The sequence below is a fragment of the Physella acuta genome, unplaced genomic scaffold (genome assembly GCF_028476545.2).
Source record: "Physella acuta isolate Inbredline_101_S28 unplaced genomic scaffold, ASM2847654v3 ptg002455l, whole genome shotgun sequence".
Lineage (NCBI taxonomy): Eukaryota > Metazoa > Mollusca > Gastropoda > Physidae > Physella > Physella acuta.
The window spans coordinates 88,942-109,228 of NW_026733938.1; the positions used below are offsets into that span (position 1 = coordinate 88,942).

General features: G+C 34.0%; 2 protein-coding genes across 3 annotated transcripts; one reads left to right on the forward strand and one right to left on the reverse strand.

Moving 5' to 3' along the window:
- Positions 1 to 2,523: 2,523 nt before the first annotated feature.
- Positions 2,524 to 10,820, forward strand: LOC131933327 (protein brambleberry). Its single transcript, XM_059290110.1, has 11 exons — positions 2,524 to 2,857; positions 4,785 to 4,913; positions 5,257 to 5,442; positions 5,670 to 5,892; positions 6,045 to 6,161; positions 6,322 to 6,501; positions 6,812 to 7,018; positions 7,211 to 7,372; positions 7,934 to 8,097; positions 8,503 to 8,597; positions 9,066 to 10,820. The coding sequence occupies exons 1-11, from the start codon at positions 2,615 to 2,617 to the stop codon at positions 9,178 to 9,180; spliced, it is 1,821 nt and encodes a 606-aa protein (XP_059146093.1). The 5' UTR covers positions 2,524 to 2,614; the 3' UTR covers positions 9,181 to 10,820.
- Positions 10,821 to 11,245: 425 nt separating this feature from the next.
- LOC131933328 (serine/threonine-protein phosphatase 6 regulatory ankyrin repeat subunit A) lies at positions 11,246 to 16,423 on the reverse strand. 2 transcript variants are annotated; one of them, XM_059290111.1, is made up of 5 exons: positions 16,295 to 16,423; positions 14,069 to 15,393; positions 12,822 to 13,793; positions 12,435 to 12,519; positions 11,246 to 11,655 (listed from the first exon to the last, which is right to left on the reverse strand). In XM_059290111.1, exons 2-5 carry the CDS (start codon positions 15,363 to 15,365, stop codon positions 11,520 to 11,522), a joined length of 2,490 nt encoding a protein of 829 aa, XP_059146094.1. In that variant the 5' UTR covers positions 15,366 to 15,393; positions 16,295 to 16,423; the 3' UTR covers positions 11,246 to 11,519. The 2 variants fall into 2 exon arrangements, with proteins under 2 accessions (XP_059146094.1, XP_059146095.1); XM_059290112.1 differs by having other exon boundaries at positions 11,247 to 11,655; positions 14,069 to 15,325.
- Between the last annotated feature and the right edge of the window lie 3,864 nt (positions 16,424 to 20,287).

Below are 20,287 nucleotides of genomic sequence, written 5' to 3' on the forward strand. Positions count from 1 at the left end.
TTAAACATGCATTGTGCAACGTGATGCTATTAATTAATAATTTAGGCAATTGCTGATTTACTATCACTGTCTCTTGTTAAATACCGATATTTAATTTTGTGTCTAGAATAAATAAATAAAAATGTTACAACTGTATTATGAACGCTTGTTTTATTTTAATTGATTTCTTTCACACAAATGAATCAAATACAGTGGTGTAGATAGGAAAGGGCGGATGGTGCGACCGCTTCAGGCGCCGACGTTAAGGGGGTGCTAAAAGGGGTAGAAAAAAATAATTGAAAAGCTAATTTTAAGTTGAAGTATTGAATTATATAAGTCAAAATTACGAAAATAAACTACAAGGCTTTACACACTGATTTATTCGTTTTCTATATCAATTGCGGCACCGAGATAGAAAATCTTACGGGATAGTAACTGGTAAGAAGCGCCACAAACCTTTCCAACTGGAGGGGAGGGGGACGCTTTTCCACAGACAAGAATAACTATAAATAGAATTTACGAGGTAGGGGGCGCAAAATTGATAGTACGCCCTAGGCGCCGGAATAGGTATCTAAGCTCTGAATAAATATGATATTATTCTTTTTTAAATTTTTATTTTTTTATTTTTACATAAAATCAAACAGAAACAACTTTTTAAAACGATTGCTCACCTGTTTCTCTGTCTTTGAAATGACGTCACGCTTGTAAATAGCCTTCATTCTTCCCGTCGCCACTCCTCCGTATCGCACAAAATTAAAAAACAAAAAGACAAAACATCGACAGCTATATTATATTTCTAATAATATCTGAACTGGGTTAACATAATTTTTTAGTCAATTTTTTTATTACAATTCATAAAGTAATATATATATTTAAATGTGTATGTTTGATCAGTTTATTTGTTCGTCTGACTGTTTGTCTTATATCCAATACTATACTATTCAACAGAGCGCTAACATTGGAAAATGGACGAGTAAACTCCAACGAAATGTTTTTGCCGAATACATATTAAAATTTATCGCACCCCTCCCCCTCCCCCCACCACACACACTCCAATTGCCGGGCCGTAAAAGAACAAATTGAACAGATAAGGGATATAACCATCCTTGAACGATTTCGCAAAAAATATTAATCGAGTTGTTTCCCTTTCTCCGCAACTCATTCACGCTAACTAAAAGTTTCCGTGCATAAACATTTTGGGAATAGCGTTTTAGTTTTAGAGGGCGTTTTTTTTTTTTAGTTTAAATCATTCTTACCATTGGGACGATCTCGAATGTAGTAGAACTATATTTTTTAGTTGGAATAAAAACACAAAAAAAACAACAACCCAGCAGCAGTCGTCGTTTAGTTGTGTGGCCGAAAGTTGCACCTCTTTTAGAATAGGCTTTAACTATATGTGACATTGACAGCTTGTGTTAAGGGAGTGTGATATCAACTAAACAATCAAGTACCCATCCCTTTCAGTGCTCTTTGACTGTGATCTGTCTTAAACCGGTGCATTAACTGAGGGTGTTACCCCTATCTCCCTCCAATAATTTTTGCAGTTTCAGTTTCGTGTCACTCCTCTCCCACTAACAATTAATTATTTTTCTAAATGACACATTTTCTGTCAGTAAATTTTACGATTTGGTGTCACTCCAAAATTATTATCACCCGATGCGGACAGCACCCCCGCCCCCGCTTTGTGACGGTACCACTACAGTGTTTCTTCCAGACTTTTTTCATCGGGAGGGCACTTGAAATTTTCCGGGGGGGGGGGGGCTAAAATTTCAGGGGAGGGGGAGGGGGCGTTATACTTTCTTCGAGGGTGGGGGGCGGAGTCCCCCCGAAGAGATACTTGGAAGAAACTCTGGATGCTACCGTGTCAGATGACCTATTCAAACTGCATGCTATAATATAATGGATGGAAAATACAAATATAAAAATATCTACAGCAATCAAGCAATAATCTTTCATTTGAATCGAAAAAAACAACATGCTTTTTTAATTACTAGTTACTTATTCTTTTATATGTTAACACATTCTATATTTGATTATTTGTGCAATCGATTTATATATTACGTGTGAAAAAAACAAAAAAACCCACACCTGATTAAATGGCGTCACCTCAGACTTTCTGGTGACACTTCTAAATTTTATATAGGCCTACATATTTTAAGAATGTAGGCCTAGATCTATATAAAAAAATGTGTAGTACAAAATTAGCCTATGGAACTTTTACAGTATCCTCTTGCCTTGCTGCCCTTAACATTTGGTTATTTCGGCCTTGTTTATTGACACCCCATAAGAAACATATGCCTAAATTTTATTAAAATATGTTAAGAAAAATTCGATTTTGCTATCGCCCCTTTTGTAAATTTTATTTTGACTTTTTGATCCTTTTTTTTTTATCCTTTTAATTAATAATTTTGCTTTAGTTGTCTATAACTAGCAGGGGTAAATAATTTAAATTTAAAACACGAAAGGTATAAGTTAAGTTTGGCCAATGAAAATACGGAGGGATGTTCAAAGTTATACTTCCGCTTTCGAATTAGAAACGTTTTCTGTGTGTTTCATATGGAACGTTTGTAAATACTGCATTGAGATTTTAGATTTGATATTACTACAAGATCTACACGACTTAGATCTAAATCAAATGATGCATTTATTCATTATAAAGAGCCTGTTTTTGTTTACCTTGCTTTTAAACTTAAATGAATCAGATGCTGTTCTTGAGTGGCTTTTTGGTGACGGGACGGATCAAGCAAATCAAGATCATTCAACAGAAAATCAAAATGAAAATCCCATTCGTTTTGAAGTATTGTCAGCTGATGAGAAGTTTTTGGATTATGCTCGCACGCTAAGTGACATGTCTCCACTCGATGCTTGTTACAATATTGTAAGTTAATAAATACGTAGGGCCTAAATATTACTAAATAATATAAAAATAATCTGACATCCTTGGAAAAAAATCCGAAAATTGGCTAGGTCTTGCTTAGTTTTTTAACTTTTTAGTTTTAGTAGTAACTTTTTAGGGTAATCTATCGCTTTAGGTACGTAAAATCGCCCGCTGCTAGTAATGTACGAAAAAGTTACCTTATTGTCAATGCTTTAATAGAAGTATAGTAAGTATAGTATATTGTGATATATTTGTGTCAAATATTATAGATAAATGAATAATAAACTGAAATCAATGGCAAAATATATCAATATAGGCGAGAAATTAACTTTAAACAGCATTGTTTGCGAGCAGGATTTGCTATATATATGTAAGTTAGAGTGGCTTCCCCTGAATCTTGGGCCATAAGTTTACAATAAAAAAAAATAAACAAGATGGCTTGCATCTGTTGGAAACATCGCTAGTCTTCATTTATTACTGAAATGTTTTAATTCAGATTTTTAAAAACAGGTACATAAATGAAACAAGGAAATATTTTTGTATTTTTCAAAACATAAATCCTCCTGAAAATGTAAAATAATTATTAAAATCTAAGGAATCACCTGTTTTTCACATGACTAGTCGCGGACGATTTTACGTACCTAAAACGATAGATTACCCTTTTTAGATTTGGCTGATTCTAGCCTGAAGAAGTTGCCGCTACAATTGTAACTAGATTTACCTGTTTTTTTTTCTTAATCGAAGTGACTACTCGGAAGATTTTTCTCCCCAACATCTCCACTTAGTTGGCAAAAGATAGCTCTGTGCATGCGCAGTGACCTATGGGTAGGGTTAGGGCTAGAATGAGGATCAGGGGTAGGATTAGGGATAGGGTTAGGGATATGATTAGGGCTAGGGTTAGGGATAGGATTAGAGCTAGGGTTAGGGATAGGATTAGGGTTGGTGTTAGGGTTCTGCGGTTGTAAACACACGCATGCGCAGTGCCATCGAAAACATCGCCGCAAAGGCAAGTCGTAGTTTCTCTCCATTGCGCATGCGTATCGCATGCGTATCTTATTCCGACTAGCATCGGCCTTAATTAATACGACAAATACTTACAATTAAATAGCTTATTAAAATAGATTTTACTAGATCTCTTTATTAGATATACTTAAACTATACTTTGAACCCTCAACCCACCCAAAGCGCAGTGCTCTAATACACTGTTCAGATAGTTTTGTCTAAGGCTAAAAGCCGTAAAAGGGTATTTTGATCCCATTTGCACAGCTATAAAAAAGGATATGTTGAGCCCATTGCGCAGCTATTAATAGTATTTAATTTGAGTCATTGTGCAGTTATTAAGGTCATTGCGTTTTGCATTGCCTGCCTGACTAGCGCTGGGGAAAAGAATCTTAGTAGTTATTTAGCTACTAACTAAATCTAGTGTAGCTACGAGCTGGACTCCAGCAGCCTAGCTAGTAGCTGGACTTAGCAATAGCTAGAGGAGATTCTGTAACTCTAGTAGAAATTTGAGAAAATATAACAATCATTCATAACCCTCATAAGACAGTCTATAACACTAATAACAGATTACTGATTACTCAGGAGTTGAGTCAGTAGGCGAGTAGAGCCTCAGAATATACCAACACACCACACATATACTTACTACACTACACACATAGTTACAGTACATATACTACATAGATTCTAGTATTATTATGCTTACAATACACTAGTCATTACAATAACAAAGGCATGCTTCATTATTTATTTATTATTGAAGGACTATTGTTCTTTGATTAAATTATTTTATAAAAATGCAACAGTCCCAAGGGCTTGTAAAAACATACTTGGGCTTATTTCATGAATAGTCAATTTTTTTTCTTAAAAATGTAGATTTAAAAAAAATTGAGGCTTAAATGATTATTTATTGTAAAATTTTTTACAGGTGATATATCATTTGAAAAAAAAATGTGGTGAACTAACAGAAGAAGAATTGGGGAAGCTCTCAGTACAACTACTAAATTGTCAGTCAGAGGCAGAAAATAGGCCAGTATATCCTTGCACCACATCTATGGTAAGAAGAAAATCTTAAACTAAACATGAAACTTAGCAGTATTAATTAGTTAATAACTTGTTGATGTAATCAGTATGTACAATTCTTTGTGTCTCACACAGAATATATTGGAAACTGAAGTATGGTGGTGATTTAAGCATACACTGTTGTTTAAATTAATTTTTACTAGCTACTTTAAATAACCATATAGCATATAGCTAAATTGCATTAATCTTGACAAAAAAAATTATGCTACTAGCACTATAAATGTAAATAGTTTTCAATTTTAAAAAAGTGCATAATTTTATTTGAATTATTAATTGCTTTTAAAATTACTGTATTTGTTATTTTTGTTTGTGACAAGAGTCTAGCAGACTGCACAAAAAAAATGGATGGAACCACATGGAACAGTTATCAAATTGTTGGGAACAGGGCTCGGGCAATGTGCTACGCTACGCAGCAGCTGCAGTTCCGCAGGCTGACAGAGATCACAGTGAACCAGCTGGTCTCTGCAGCCACAGATCAAATCCAGTCTCTAAATGATCTTAAGGTTTGTGGTTTATACTACATGATTTTATTTATGGGCAATACATACATTTGTATTGTTGCATAAATATATTGAAAGTAAAAAAATATAGTATATGTAAATTTGCAATTGCTTGTATTAGTGTTGATTTTAAATTAAAATTATAAAAATTATGTTTATTTACTTTTATTCTTCCACTTTTTGTATTTTTTTTTTGTTGATTCTTATTTTTAAAATTTGTTTTTTTCCAGACCGGTCAAGAGCAGTTACAATCCTTGACCTCTGAGACTGTGAGGAAACTGTATGAGAGCCAGCAAGACCTCCTGTCCACCCAGCATGCCTTAAGAGAGGCACACGATGATGTGTTCAAACACATAGCTGTCAACGTGAAGGAAATTTTACATGAAAAAGCTCTCATTGCCTCAGGGAACAAGGAACTTGCAACTTTAACAGAAAATATAAAGCAAAAACTAGGTACTTGACACTGCTGTTGATATATTTCTTTCAAATTTTAAGTGATTCAAATTGATTTGATTAATTAAGTTATTGTAGCATTATTTTATTGCAGTTTTAAAAAAAGGCAAATTGAATAAAATGTACTCAATTTTTCACTTTTTTTTTTGTAGATATTACATCACAGCAAATTCAAGAGAGAGAAAGCATTGAGCATAAAAAACATGAAAGGATTTTAAAAGATTTAAAAGATATTCAAGACAAGACAGAGATTTCCATCAAACAATTTGGTAAATAGTTTTTTTTTTACACATACATATTAGTTATATGTTTGTTAGACTTAACGTCATATGTTGTTTTATTTTTTTTTCATATTATTATTCATTTATATATTAATTTCATAGGTTTCTTACACTAATGATGTAAATTGAATTTGGTGAATTCTTTCAGAGCTAAGTCTTGAAAAGCTGTTGAACAAATATGAAGAGTTAGATGGCCAGTATTCTGGGATGTCTGTGAACCTGAACAAAATGAACGTGACCATTCATGAACTCATGTCTTCTGTGTTGACAATGAGTCAACACCTTGGGGATAAGATCCAGTGGATAACTAAACTATTGGACGGAGCTGGTAAATATTTTTTTTCAAGTTTTTTTTTTCATTTTTAATAAAAAATTAATGAAGAAATACATGACAACACTATCTATGTAGTATCTAAGTAAAATAAAGAAAAGTATGAAAAATTAATATGAAATTTATTGTAAATTAACAACACTAATGTTTTTATAATATAACTTAGTAAATAACATAATATAATTAAATAAAAGAAATAAAAAATGTGAATATTTTTTAAATAAAATTAATAGTTTTTTGATTCTGGTAACTAGATTAATTGTTAGTTGTGTTGATTTAAATGATGTGTACATTGTCACTGTTCCAGACTTTAAACTGTCCAGCATTTCCTGCTGCCTACTACACATGGCCTACTTTTTCCTACTGGCGGTGACTGCATCATTCCTTCAGTTTTCTGTGCCAGTCCGTCTCATTATGATGGTCGTCATTGTGGGTAATGTTGCAGCTGAACTCAGTTATGGACAGAGCATGGATTTTGCGGGTTTAACTGTATTTTTGTTTACTGTGTATTTTGGTGAGTGTTTTTAAATCTTGTCTTGAAATGTTTTAGTCTGCAAAATATTTGCGGAAAATAATTTAACATACTGTACTTTTACATTTACAAAGCATAAAGCTAAATTATGTCAACTAAATTAAAAATTATTTGTTACATTGACGGTTTCTCAGAGTAGTAACATTTCACTAATGGTAATGTATTTCTTTGCAGGATTCAGATTAACAATTTACTGCGGACAGAGATTTAATGTCAAAACCCATGCGTTAAACCCTTTTAAGGCGCTCTCACCCATTAGACCTACTCAGCTGAAACCTCTCTCACGGCATGAAGTTAATACATTGATGGAACTTCTGCAAAGATTTTCAGCAACTGGTATAGTTACTGTGCTACCTTCCTTTACACTAGAATATGCTCATCTTAGCTGTAGTTGAAACTGTTTAGTATGTTAGTCTTTATCTAAACAGCAAAATGCTCTTTTATTTTAGCTGAGATATTTTTCATTGATATCTGGTTGTTTTTAGCATTGGAGCAAGAGTTTAATCGTCTAAGCATTTTATGATGTAAATATGTAAAAAGTTAAAGTACTGTGCCATGTTTTAGGCTGGAAATTTTTCTTTGTGACTTTTGTTGATTAAAAAGTTTTATTGTCTCATTGTTCTAAGTTTTAGAGTAACATTTTGATATCTTTGTTAAGTAACTCATGATTAAAACAAAAAGCTTTATAAAGTAATATATTATTTAAAAAAAAAGCATTGATAAAAGAACTTATTTTAACATAATATAACAAAAACATGCTGCTTATTTTAGGTTGATAATTTTTTCATTGATTAATGCCTACTTTTAATAATATAGTTACAATATTTTTGTTTGTTTTAAATTAGTTATAACCCTCTGATTTATGTCGAAGTCAACTGTTTTTGTCAATATTTCAAGTCTCGGAGCAACAAAACTATTCACCTTCGCCACCAGTCACACAGAATGGAACAGTTATCCATGATACCAGTTTTCGCCCTAGCACCCCACCTCGTGGAATAAATGTATCCAGAAATATTCAAGAGACAACCATACCAGAAGCCTTAGATATAAGTGTATTTGAGGTACATTTAAAAATCTCCAACGATTTTTGCTTGTTTAGTTTACACAATGCTTAAGTAATTTAGGGGGCACATAGTTGGTAGAACATATGACTGCTAAGTCAAAAGTATCGAGTTTGAAAGGCAGAGGGCACTGAAACAGGTAAACTCTACTTGACCTACCCACGGGCAGTCAGTGTCTCATTATTTGGTATTCAGAAAGAATTGTATTATCTAGATAATAGGAAGACCAGATAAAGAAATCTACGGTACTTTAAATAATATAGTTTAATCTCCCCATTGCAATATTTAAAAATTATTTTCTAATCGTATTATACAAATAAACAATAGAATGAAGAAATAAAGTTGAAAGTTATCGAGATAATTTAATTTAGTATATTAACCAGTTTCCTGTTGTAATTGTTTCAGAACAGAGACCAGTTTCGGAGGTCATTAATTAATCAGCTAGGACCAGTCTCAAGAGCTTCCTCAAGGTCATCAACTCCTCTAGGCAATGATTCCAGGTATTTGGGTTCACTAAAGACTAAAAGTTAAATGTTTTACTTGATTACTATAAACAAACAGTTCTAAAATTTTTTCGCGATTCCTGCAGAATTATTTTCTAACAAAAATAATTGTGTTTCTTGAAGCAATAAAATCTTGTATTACCAATATTTTCAGAGTGCATGTTGCTTATTTTTCCATAAATTGATGACTTGAAATATTCATCTACCACTTATTTTTCTCTTATTAGATGAGAGGCCTACTCTTTTACTGTTAAGTTAAATAAATTGCTAATTAAATCCTTAGGTCATATGTTAAATAAAAAAATAAATTATCATTAAATCCTAAGTCATTAACTCAAAACATTAAAATGATAATAAAATGATAATTATCTCTAGGTCATTTGTTACGTTAGAAAAATAAATTGATAATTAAATCCTGAGACCATTTGTTAAGTCAAAAAAATAAAATGATAATTAAATCTTTAGGTCATCGACCCCATCAGTGTCATCTCGATGCCTGGGGACAACAGTTGCAGGCACTCAGTGCAGACTTCCTGCAAACGCTGGCTCAGATTATTGTCGCAGACATGCACAAAGATAGCACGGGTCTATTGCTTATGTTTGAATGTTAAATCTCGGTTGCTTCAACTGCAGCATTAAAAAAAAATGCAATTTTATTTAAATTGAATTGATATTTCTATAAGAAAGCTGTTATTATTTACATAGTTTGGACTAAACCACTCAGTATAGAACTACAGTAGGCACATCTCTTACTCTATGATATTATGTATTGTAAGTGTACAGTGATTTACATTTGAGTAAAAAAATTCACAATTTTTTTCTAATTATCTCAACAATTCTATAAAATAACTCACTGTTTTTTTTTTATTTACCTATTTATTTTTTTAAAAATTCTTTTTACTATTCTTGTAAAAATATTTCCCATTTCTGTACACAAAACTTTTATATTGAGGAATTTTTTTTACATCTACCACCTTTTGTTCTACCACCTTTTTAAAAAAATTAATTTTTGTATTGAACTTTTGAAGTTGGATTTTAACAATGCTCTCATACAAATCGCATCTAAATTTGTTAAAAAAGTAGTGCTGTAAATTACCTTGTGTTCTTAATTACCTTGTGTTTCTGTTCTATTTTGCATGAGGAATTTGGGTGATTATACTTTAGTGTGATGGATGTTACAATTGTAAATAAAAACTAAACCTGTGTTGTTTATGGAAAGATTTTATTGTTTTAAAATTGTATATAATTAATTTATCATAAAATTCATATAATTTCTAATCTTATATTTAATTTACTGTTTTATGTCACTTAATATTTTTTTTATAATTGTATATATGCTTTGGAGAGTTTGGAGAGTTGAAGGTATGCTAACTGCAAAATGTTTTTGATTATACGAAGATTCTGGTTAAAGTAAATTAGCATGGAAATCTGATCAAGATCTTGGAATATTGCATTATTATAATTATAATTTAATACTGATAGTTTCAGAAGTTCACAGTAGTCTTTCTATATCATGGCATTATTTTAAAACAACTTATTTATAAGATTTACACCTATATGTCTTTCTTTCTACATTATGTTATCCCATGCTTGTAGTAGCATTGTTCATGAAATAATTTTGTTTTCACTCGCAGGCCTGTTTATAAGGTAGATTTAAATTGAGTTTTATTTTAGTAGATTTAAGAAGCAAGAATAGTAGCTGCCTTAGTGAACAAATTGCAATTAGTGTGTTTGCTTTGATTTGTTGGCTAGTTTTGTCTATATTGTTGAATGAAATTACGGTACTATCATAATTTTTGAAACTGGATTATCATTTAGTTTGTCCAGTAACTTGATAGACAGGTCACACATGTATTTTTTAAAAGAATTGTAAGATCATTTTTTTTGCTCTATATAAAGAGAACTTTGTGAGGCAATATGTTATTTCTCCAGAACCCAAGTATCAAAGATTGCTGACTGTGCCAATAATTGTGGTCACTATTGGGTGAACAGAGGCTGTGTAACATACATTATAGCCACTTCCACTCTAAATACTAAATTGTTTATATTATTATAAACAATGTCACATGATTTGTGCTAATAATAAACACCTAACCCTTTTGTGGTTGTTGATACCTAGTTTGTGTGAATACAATTTTTTTAATTCCATCTAATGAATTGTGTCAAAATTGATACAAAGAATTTTGATTTGTTTGAAAACGTTTTATCAAATAAAATAAATATTCAAGAACAAAATTGTTAGTTTGTGGGTGATAAAACAATTTTTATTTATTTATCTAGCTCTTCATTATCATGGGATCTTGTGGTATACTACACAATAACAGTGTCCCTAACATATTCTGTAGGCTTTTTATCTAAGTACACTAAGCTATTCAAGAATCTGATAAGTCAGCACAATACATACATACATATTTACAGTGGGGTGTTGGGGGCTGTTGAAACCCCACCCACACACATGAACCCCCAAAATGAGAGCTGTCTCACATTATGTTGGGGACATTGGGTTGTGTTGCTTTCAATGCTTACTGTACTATTATAAAATAATTATTATACGGACATTAAAAAAAAAACCCTTGTCCCTTGACCAAAACCTACAAACGATACTACATAAATCTAGGCTATATAATATAAATAAAAATATAAATAAATATACATATTTATATATAGCCCTATATATATATAAATATATATATACGCCTATATATAAATAAATAAATTAATTAAAAAAAAAATATATCATGCTGTTAAAGTTTTATGTGCAACATTGAATGTCAGCTCTATACAACAAACTTCTACTTTTTAATGTAACCACAAACATGAAAGCTTTTAGCTCTTACTTTTTAATTTACCGATTTTCCCACAGTTACGTCTGCACGCACACAGAACCATCACTACTTACTGACTTTCAGTGACTCTAACCTATCCACATTTCTCCTGGCTACATGTATACACATTATGATCTCCCGAAATAAAGTTTTGATCGCCATTTGTTGATAGGTATTTAACTTCGCTGATGTTCATGTGATTGCAGTGGTAGGAAATAAGGCTTTTGAATCTGAAAAAGAAAATAACTTTTTTTTTGTAGATTCTAGATCTATATCCCATGTATGTAATATATAGATCTACAGTTTTTGTCCCCCTCCCCCCATATTCACATTTCTTTAGCTTTGTTTGGAGAAACTATCAATTTTCCCGCCATTCCAAACATTTACAAAGACCAATTAATGTCACCTGGAGTTAGTTGCCGTTACTAGCCAAGGGGGTCGTCCATAAATGACGTCACACTCGTAGGGGGGATTTGGGGCCCGTAATTTTGTGACGGTGTGTGATGAGGGGGAGGGGGGAGTGTTCAGATGGTGTGACGTCACACATTTGCATTATAAAACTCAATGTTAGAAAACGAATTTTAGCCGTTATTTAGCGTTTTAGAAAACTGTTTTTAAAAATTGTAATGGGAATTGATTAAAAAACTATATGTTGACAGAGTTCAGACAAGATTTTTGAAAAAAAAAATCGTATTTTAAGAAAAATTCAACTGCAATTTGGAGGGGGAATTGTAGGCTGAAGTGTGACGTCATTTTAGGGGGGGGGGGGAGTCTGGTTTTTTGTGACGATGTGTGACGTAGGGGAGGTAAAAATCTTCCAAAAAGCGTGACCCCCCCCCCAACCCCCATAGCGTCATAAGCCTCTATATTTGGTAAATTAGTGACCTTCAACTAAAATTCAGACATTATTTTTACGTCAAAAATTCAAGCTAGATATCAAATAAAAAAAAATTCCGATTAAAAAAAAAATCGGAAAAATTGGCTAGATAGTTTAAAGAATTCAACGTACATAGTTCTTTTGTTTCTTTTCTTCTTTTTCTTGACAAAACTCTTAGTAAACTTGTCTTGTTTGAACATCATACTGTCTTGTTTATCTAAAGGGAAATGTTTTTTTAAAAACAAAGCTAAGTATGAGCCTGCATCCAGTAAGAAAAAGATATGTTCAGGCCGAATTCTTAAGCTAGAGATAGTTTGAGATTAAGAGCAAGTCTACCAGAGTTTCTTTCAGGCACCTCTTCGCCCTTTCCCCAAACAAAATATAATAAAATTTACATAGAAAATATAAACCTTTACCCACACCCCCCCAAAAAAATTAGCCCCCCCCCTCCGAAAATTTTGAGTGCCCCCCCCCCCCCAAGAGAAAAAAGTCTGAAAGAAACACTGAAGTCTACCCTACCGTTGGTTTGACTTTGTCCAGGTTTATTTTCTTGACCACCGTCTAAGTCGTCCAGCATCTCCTGATGTTTTTCAAAGAATGTCTGAAGATTCTCCCCAAACATTTCGAGATTTGTCTGTGTGAATTTTTCTTGAAGGCGTGGTGGAATGGAAAAACCTGGTGGGTTTTTCAGACAGCGTGGATTGAATTCAGGTGATGTTGTCGTCATTTTTGTATGTTTTCGATGCTGAGGTGGTCGGTGTCTTTTTGTTTTCAAGGTTGTCTTACGTGGTTTTTCATTTTGTCTAACATTTAGATAGTTGGTAGATCTAGGGTTTGTTGATGTCTTAGTAGTTTTAGCATTAAGTGTTGTAGGTGGTCTATCAGTACTTGGGGTAGTACATACACCTGCAACAGTTGTCTCTGTTGTACTAGCTATTGGTGTACCAGCAGTTGATGTTGCATCAGCAGTTAGTACGGTAAGTGTTGTATTATCATTAGATGCTGTATTTGCAGTTGGTGTTGTATTTCCTAGCGCTGCTGTTCCCATTTGTTTTGTACTAGTATTATTTGCTTTTAGCCTTTTAGTATTGTAAACCTCCTGTTGTCTATAGCCCGTAATATGCGGAGTTACAGTAGCTGTATTGTGGTTTACTGCAAATACTTTAGGAGAAGCAGCCGTTAAGACATTCACATCTGGTAAGAAAATATTGGTATCGGTTGTATTTTCTGTACCGGCTTCAAATATAGCATCGATACTTGTTATATTTGATACTATAGTCTCGCCTTGGTTTAAACCAGTTGTCATCATATCGATACTTGCTGTCGTAATCGAGCTAGTTATAACATTGTTGCCGTATAGAGGATTAGTATCATTATGGTCCGCTTTATCCATATCGATACTGAATTGTGTGGGCACTGTAATGTGGTCAGTGTCGTGTGCTGGCTTTTCTCTCGTATCTTCTTGCTTGGTAACTTTATACGCTGAATTATCTGAAACAGTAATTTCTAAATTTACGTCTTGGTTTTCTGTAAGTTGTGTGGTTGTGATATGTTTTTGTATCGTCTTACACTCTTATACAGGTATTTGGGGGGAAGTGGTGGTGGTGGTGGGGGTGGAACAGACACACACAAAAACGCAAACACAAAAACACACTTACACACACGCACGCACACACATAAACAAAACAGCATACAAAATCCCAACAACAAACAACCATTGTGACATAAATAATAGCTTGTGATAAAAAGCCATCACAAAAACTCACCAATGCTAGCCGTAACTCCATGGGATCTCAAACGTAGCCATATTGCATTGAATAAGTTAAAATTGTCTTTCATTGGCATCGCGCCGTTTCGTTTTAGAATTGCAACAGCGTCATCGTTTGATTTCCGAGTGGCCACGTCCAATGCCGTCTGACCGGAACTGTCAGCGATGTCAAGGTTAGCGCCATTTTGGATGAGCACTCTCATGACGTCAGCAGTGTTCGCTTCAGCGCTGTAGTGCAATGGGGTTTTACCGTACCTATCCTTGACGTCAACGCCAGCTCCGGCTTCCAGTAACGCCTTCACGACTTTCGCGTGACCCCTCTGGGAGCTGTAGTGTAAAGCTGTTTTGTCGTAGTTATCTCCCGTGTCTATGAAATCTGTAACTTTCACAAGCGTTAAAACTGACTCATTATGCCCGTAATAGGCAGCATTGTGTAAAGCTGTTTTACCGTCGCTGTCTCTAATGTTAGCTGAAGCTTTGGTTTTAAGCAGACGATTTATGATGATATTATTTCCTGTTTCTGTGCAGTAATGTAAAGCTGTTTTCCCGTAAATATCCTTCACATTAATCTCCGCACCTCTTTCTAAAAGCGATTGGACGAGTTTCTCACCCCCACGGCAAACAGCAATATGTAAAGCTGTCCTGCCTTCCCCGTCAGTCAGATTTACATCTGCGCCTGCAGCCAACAAATCATTAGCAATCTCTTCATGAACATTTTCAACACACAAGTGTAAAGCTGTTTTTCTTGAAATACCCGCTTTTTCATTTACATTTGCTTTCCATTGCAGTAGAAGATCAACAAAATCTTTGTGACCTTTTTCGGCGCTGATATGTAAAGCTGTTTTCCCGAACCGGAAATAACCGGTTCTGATATGTAGGCAAGCTCCTCCTTTTAAAATTGCTTCTCCAAATTCTAGATTGTTATTTTCTACCGCAACATGTAGGGGTGTTTTTCCAAGATAATCCTTGCTATCTTTATCTTTCAGAACCCGTTGAACGGTTTCTTTGTAGAAAGTGTGGCTGTCCATCTTTGCTAATTCATGAATAGGCGATCTTTGAAACAAAATTATTGAAACAAAACTCTGTTTGAAAGAATCATAACACGGTATATTGAACATAGATTGTTGCTGAAATAATTCAATTACAGTCATAACAATGAATGTTATATGAATTAATAGAATGTTCAGATCCATTAGGTAATCGCTCGATGTAATATTTTTCAAGAATGGCACAGCTATTTCAATAAGTTCTTTGACTGAAAATGGAAAGATAAGTTCTTGACTGTTGAACAGCATCTTCCTTCGTTGGTTTCTTCAAATGACACTATTTCACGTTTAATAGACAAAAAAAAAAGAAAAAAAATATTTTAAGTAAACTATACAAATAATCTTTTGCACGCTAGGGGCTAATCAAACTTAGACTTGAGTTTAGGAAAAGCAAAAAGAAAGTTTGCAATAGTTTACATTAAGAAAGCCGAGAGACCTCATAATATTTTGGACCCGTTTTTTTTTTAAATTTTCCACTAATAAAGTAATAGTATACACCCAGGAAATCAACACGACTAAATAAAACAGACATTATAAATAACCGCTATTCACCCAATAGGCAGCCATTCAAAATAATTTTAAAATCAATTCGGCTTCAATCGAACATTCATTGTATGTAACTTGGATCCCTTCCAACTGGCAAAGAATTTACAGTAACACCTATTTATTCAAACCTGTACATTAAAAGCGATATTTATGGCATAGCTTGATAAAAAAAAATGGTCGGGAAGGGCAGATTAAATCGTTTCTTGTATCATAGAAAAATAGCGACCAAAATTCTTGCATCAGGAAATCGAAACTGAATACGTTGTTTTTCTTTTCCGGCCTTGCAAAGCGGAATCACAATCAATGTTTGTTTATTCTGCAGCTAGCAATGTTAGGTTTAAGATTAGGTTTTGGATAAGGACTATGTTTATACTTAGGGTCAGGATTTGGGTTGGGAAAGATATAGTAGAAAATTGACTTTCATTTTGTCTAGGTTATCTTTCAGACATTTTGCCCCGGAGGGTCCTTAGAAAATTTCCCCCTCTCCCCCGTGAAAGGAGGGGGAGGGTGAGTGTGTGTGTGTGCTATTATAAGAATGGTTAAAGTATATATTTTTATTGAAATGTAATCTTTTCAATTCCGTAGGGGGGGGGGGGGGGTTAAAACACAATAAAAAGAATTTTTTTTTTTACCTTTTTTGTTGTTGATTTATTTCTACACACCCAATTTTTATGACAGTTCTATCCAGATCTTGACAAGACAAGCTTCCACAAAAATAGATAGGGCTACTCCAGACAGCGTATTCCTATGTTGGCATAACATTTGACGCCAACCAATGAAAGCACGGCACGCTGTACTGTAAGGTGTTGGCCTTGGCATTAAATGCCTCCTTATGGCCGCGGTAAATTTGGGAAGTCCCGAAGTTTAGTAATGCCTTAAAAATACAACAGGGAGATTCTAACCTACAACAATCAATATTTCTGTCAGAGATTTTTTCTCCTGGGGGAAGGGGGGGGGGGGGGGGGGAAGGGGGCTTTTGAGACTTCTTGGGGGCGGAGTTAAATTTCCAGGGCAGGGGCGAGTGGGGCAAAAACTAGTTGAAGTATATGTTTTGTATATCAATTTTATTTCTTTCGGTAGGGGGAGGGAGGGCAAGGAGTTGCCAGAAAGAAACGCTGCCCAAAATCTACTATGATGTTTGTATAATAATGGGTGTACTACATAGAAAGGCTGTCACTTTTACTATCTTGTAACAGTAACCTCAGGCTACCAACTTGTAATCGGGTTGTTCCTACAGTTGAATATTTTGTAGTCGGGTTGTCCCTACAGCTTAGTATATTGTAGTCGGGTTGTCCCTACAGTTGAATATTTTGTAGTCGGGTTGTCCCTACAGTTGAATATTTTGTAGTCGGGTTGTCCCTACAGCTTAGTATATTGTAGTCGGGTTGTCCCTACAGTTGAATATTTTGTAGTCGGGTTGTCCCTACAGCTTAACATTTTGTAATCGGGTTGTCCCTAAAGTTTAATATGTTGTAGTCGGGTTGTCCCTACAGTTGAATATTTTGTAGTCGGGTTGTCCCTACAGCTTAGTATATTGTAGTCGGGTTGACCAGCAGTTTAAAGAAGCAGACGAGGGTCGCTAGCACACAGAAGAGGTAATTAGCAAGAACATGTCGATGTGTTAGGAGAGTTTCGATTGTTTGAGAAATGGAGCAGGGTTTCTTTGAAGCATCCAGATCTAGAAAAAAAACAAGCTACAGCAAAAATGCAAAGGCTGCAGAAGGCAACTTATACCTGTGTTGGCAAAACTTTTGACCACAAGCAATGAAAGTTCGGCACGCTCTAATGTTTTGTCTTCTCCGGACGAAATAAAAAAAAATAGGCCTATAATTTATATATTAAATATATGCTTTAACCAATGTCCGCCCCCATGAAATTTTATGCATCACCGCCACGAAAGTTTCAAAGAAAGAAACACTAAAATTAACTGTACAAATATCTGCCAAGAGATCGCAGCGTTTTTCTCCTTCTTGGTTGTTCTTAATTGTTATGTTGGAAGAAATTTCCTCCAACACAATTAAGTATTACGTGTCAACTTGTAATTCGCCATATAGGCAGTAGATTCCGATTTCAGCTCGCTTTCTGGATTTGCATTCTCTGCGTTCTGAATGAACACATCTAACTCCCATTAAATTGCTGTAATTTTCTGATACTCTCGTACTGATTTAATCTATGTTCATCTCTGCACCGACTATGTGTACATTAAGGACTACTAAAGCACACAAAAAATCACACACACCAAGAATGTGTTTTAAAAGCTTTAGACACGTCATGTTTACAATTTTTTAAAATTAGAATCATATTGAAATTGAATTAATTTATATCAATTTAGAAAACAGAAGATACATTAATATCATAACACTTAGTGAAATTTGGTCTGTTCTACTTAAACATCATAATCTGAGTTTGAGCACTTTTAAATGGGTTTCTGGAAATAGTATGCTAAATCTATACAAACTATATAAACTATTGACAAAAACAGACATTAGTCTTTAAGAAATAGTGATTTAAAGTGTACTGCCAAGAAAGAAAGAAATAAATAAATTTTATTTTAGCAGTTAACATATATTAAAATTTAAACATTTTCTAAATCAGATTACAATAGAAGGCGACGGATATATATATATATATATATATATATATATATATATATATATATATATATATATATATATATATATATAGAGAGAGAGAGAGAGAGAGAGAGAGAGAGAGAGAGAAAGAGAGTACCCAAACTGAATCAATGGAAAGCAATTTTATTGCTATAAACATGAAAACCACCGACAAAAATGGCTATTGGCTTTAAATGTAGTGCTTTAAAAAGTATTGACATATGCGTTTTAAATTAACTTTTACCTTTTATTAAAGGCAAATTAGTTTAACACATATTAAAAAAAATGATTAAAACAAATAAAATACAACTTAATCAAAATCTGATTTAAGCACACGAGTGCCCTGTCACACGCCGCTACAATTTTGTCCAATGAAGATGTTCCTCTGTTACCTGTCTTGACCACCAATTTTGTCCAATGAAGATGTTCCTCTGTTACCTGTCTTGACCACCAATTTTGTCCAATGAAGATGTTCCTCTGTTACCTGTCTTGACCACCAATTTTGTCCAATGAAGATGTTCCTCTGTTACCCGTCTTGACCACCAATTTTGTCCAATGAAGATGTTTCTCTGTTACTCGTCTTGACCACCAAATTTGACCAATGAATATGTTCCTCTGTTACCCATCTTGACCGCCAATTTTGCCGTCTATGGCCAAGTACTTCACCTTCTCTATATTTACCTCGTTGCAGTCTCGTATATTTGCAGTGTAATTTATATTCACATTTCTGAAACAAAGATAATATGTACATCATCTAAAAATGTTACATTTCAATAAATAAATAAATAAATAAATAAATTTATTTATATTAACTATTGGTATGCTACTTTAAGTGAATATTTATGTATAGACCTACATGTGCAATCTAGTATGTCTATAAAATATTGAATTGTTATAACTTACACAATCGTGTTTACTGTATTTCCACAACTTCTTGTCATTTCAGTACTTAGCGCATACTGAACCGTATTCAACACAGTTTGTACTGGAAAAAAAACTTCATTCTGTGTTAGAATTTGTGTTTTGGTTTGTTTTGTTTCGTTGACATAATCCATGTCGCTCCCTTCCCATGTGTTTGGCTTTGTAGAATTTTTTAAATCAAGGCTCGTAGATTTTTCATTTGGTTTTTTCACTCTTTTGCTTTCATATGTTTTATATTTCCAGAAATATTTTCTTCTGTAACTATTGGCCCTCATATGTCTTTGATGCCTCCGTTTTCTAGAATATTTTGAGCTACATTCTTGATAATCAGCTGAACCACCTCGTAATGTGTTATACTCGCCTTTTCTAGGTCCTAGGACCTTTGACCACAGGTGCTTTGACCATAGGGGGTTTGACCATAGGGGGTTTGACCACAGCGGAGCTTTGACCATAGGGGCTTTGGCCATAGGGGGTTTGACCACAGCGGGCCTTTGACCATAGCGGTGCTTTGACCATAGGGGGTTTGATCATAGGGGGTTTGACCATAGGGGGTTTGACCACAGGTGTTTTCTCAGCAGAGGGTCTTTGATCACAGGTGGTCTATCAACTGGTGTTTGATCACAAGCGCTGTGTCCGGCTTTGATCATAGGTGTTTTGTCCACATAGGGTCTTTGATCTCAGGTGTTTTGTCCACATAGAGTCTTTGATCTCAGGTGGTTTGTCCATTGCTGTCCATATATGGTAAGGATTTATTTTAAAAGTTGCTAAATTATATTTTAAATTTCGACATGATGTAATAATATGGTCAAACAGATGTACTGACATATTTGCGTGCTATAGCACATCTGTCATTTAGTTAACCATTTTATGTATTACCTCTTTGACTATATTGTTGGCAAGTTTTGTATCATTTTTTATCCTTTATATATGCTATGTATTTTCAAGTACTTCTACATTATTTATTTGTGAAACTTGTTATATGTCGCATTATTTGTGTTTCATTTATATTTAAAATAAATCTATGAGGTCTAGCACCAGCCTTTATGTGGAGACTAAAATATAGTTCTTGGCTTTTTTGAAATACATGTTAAT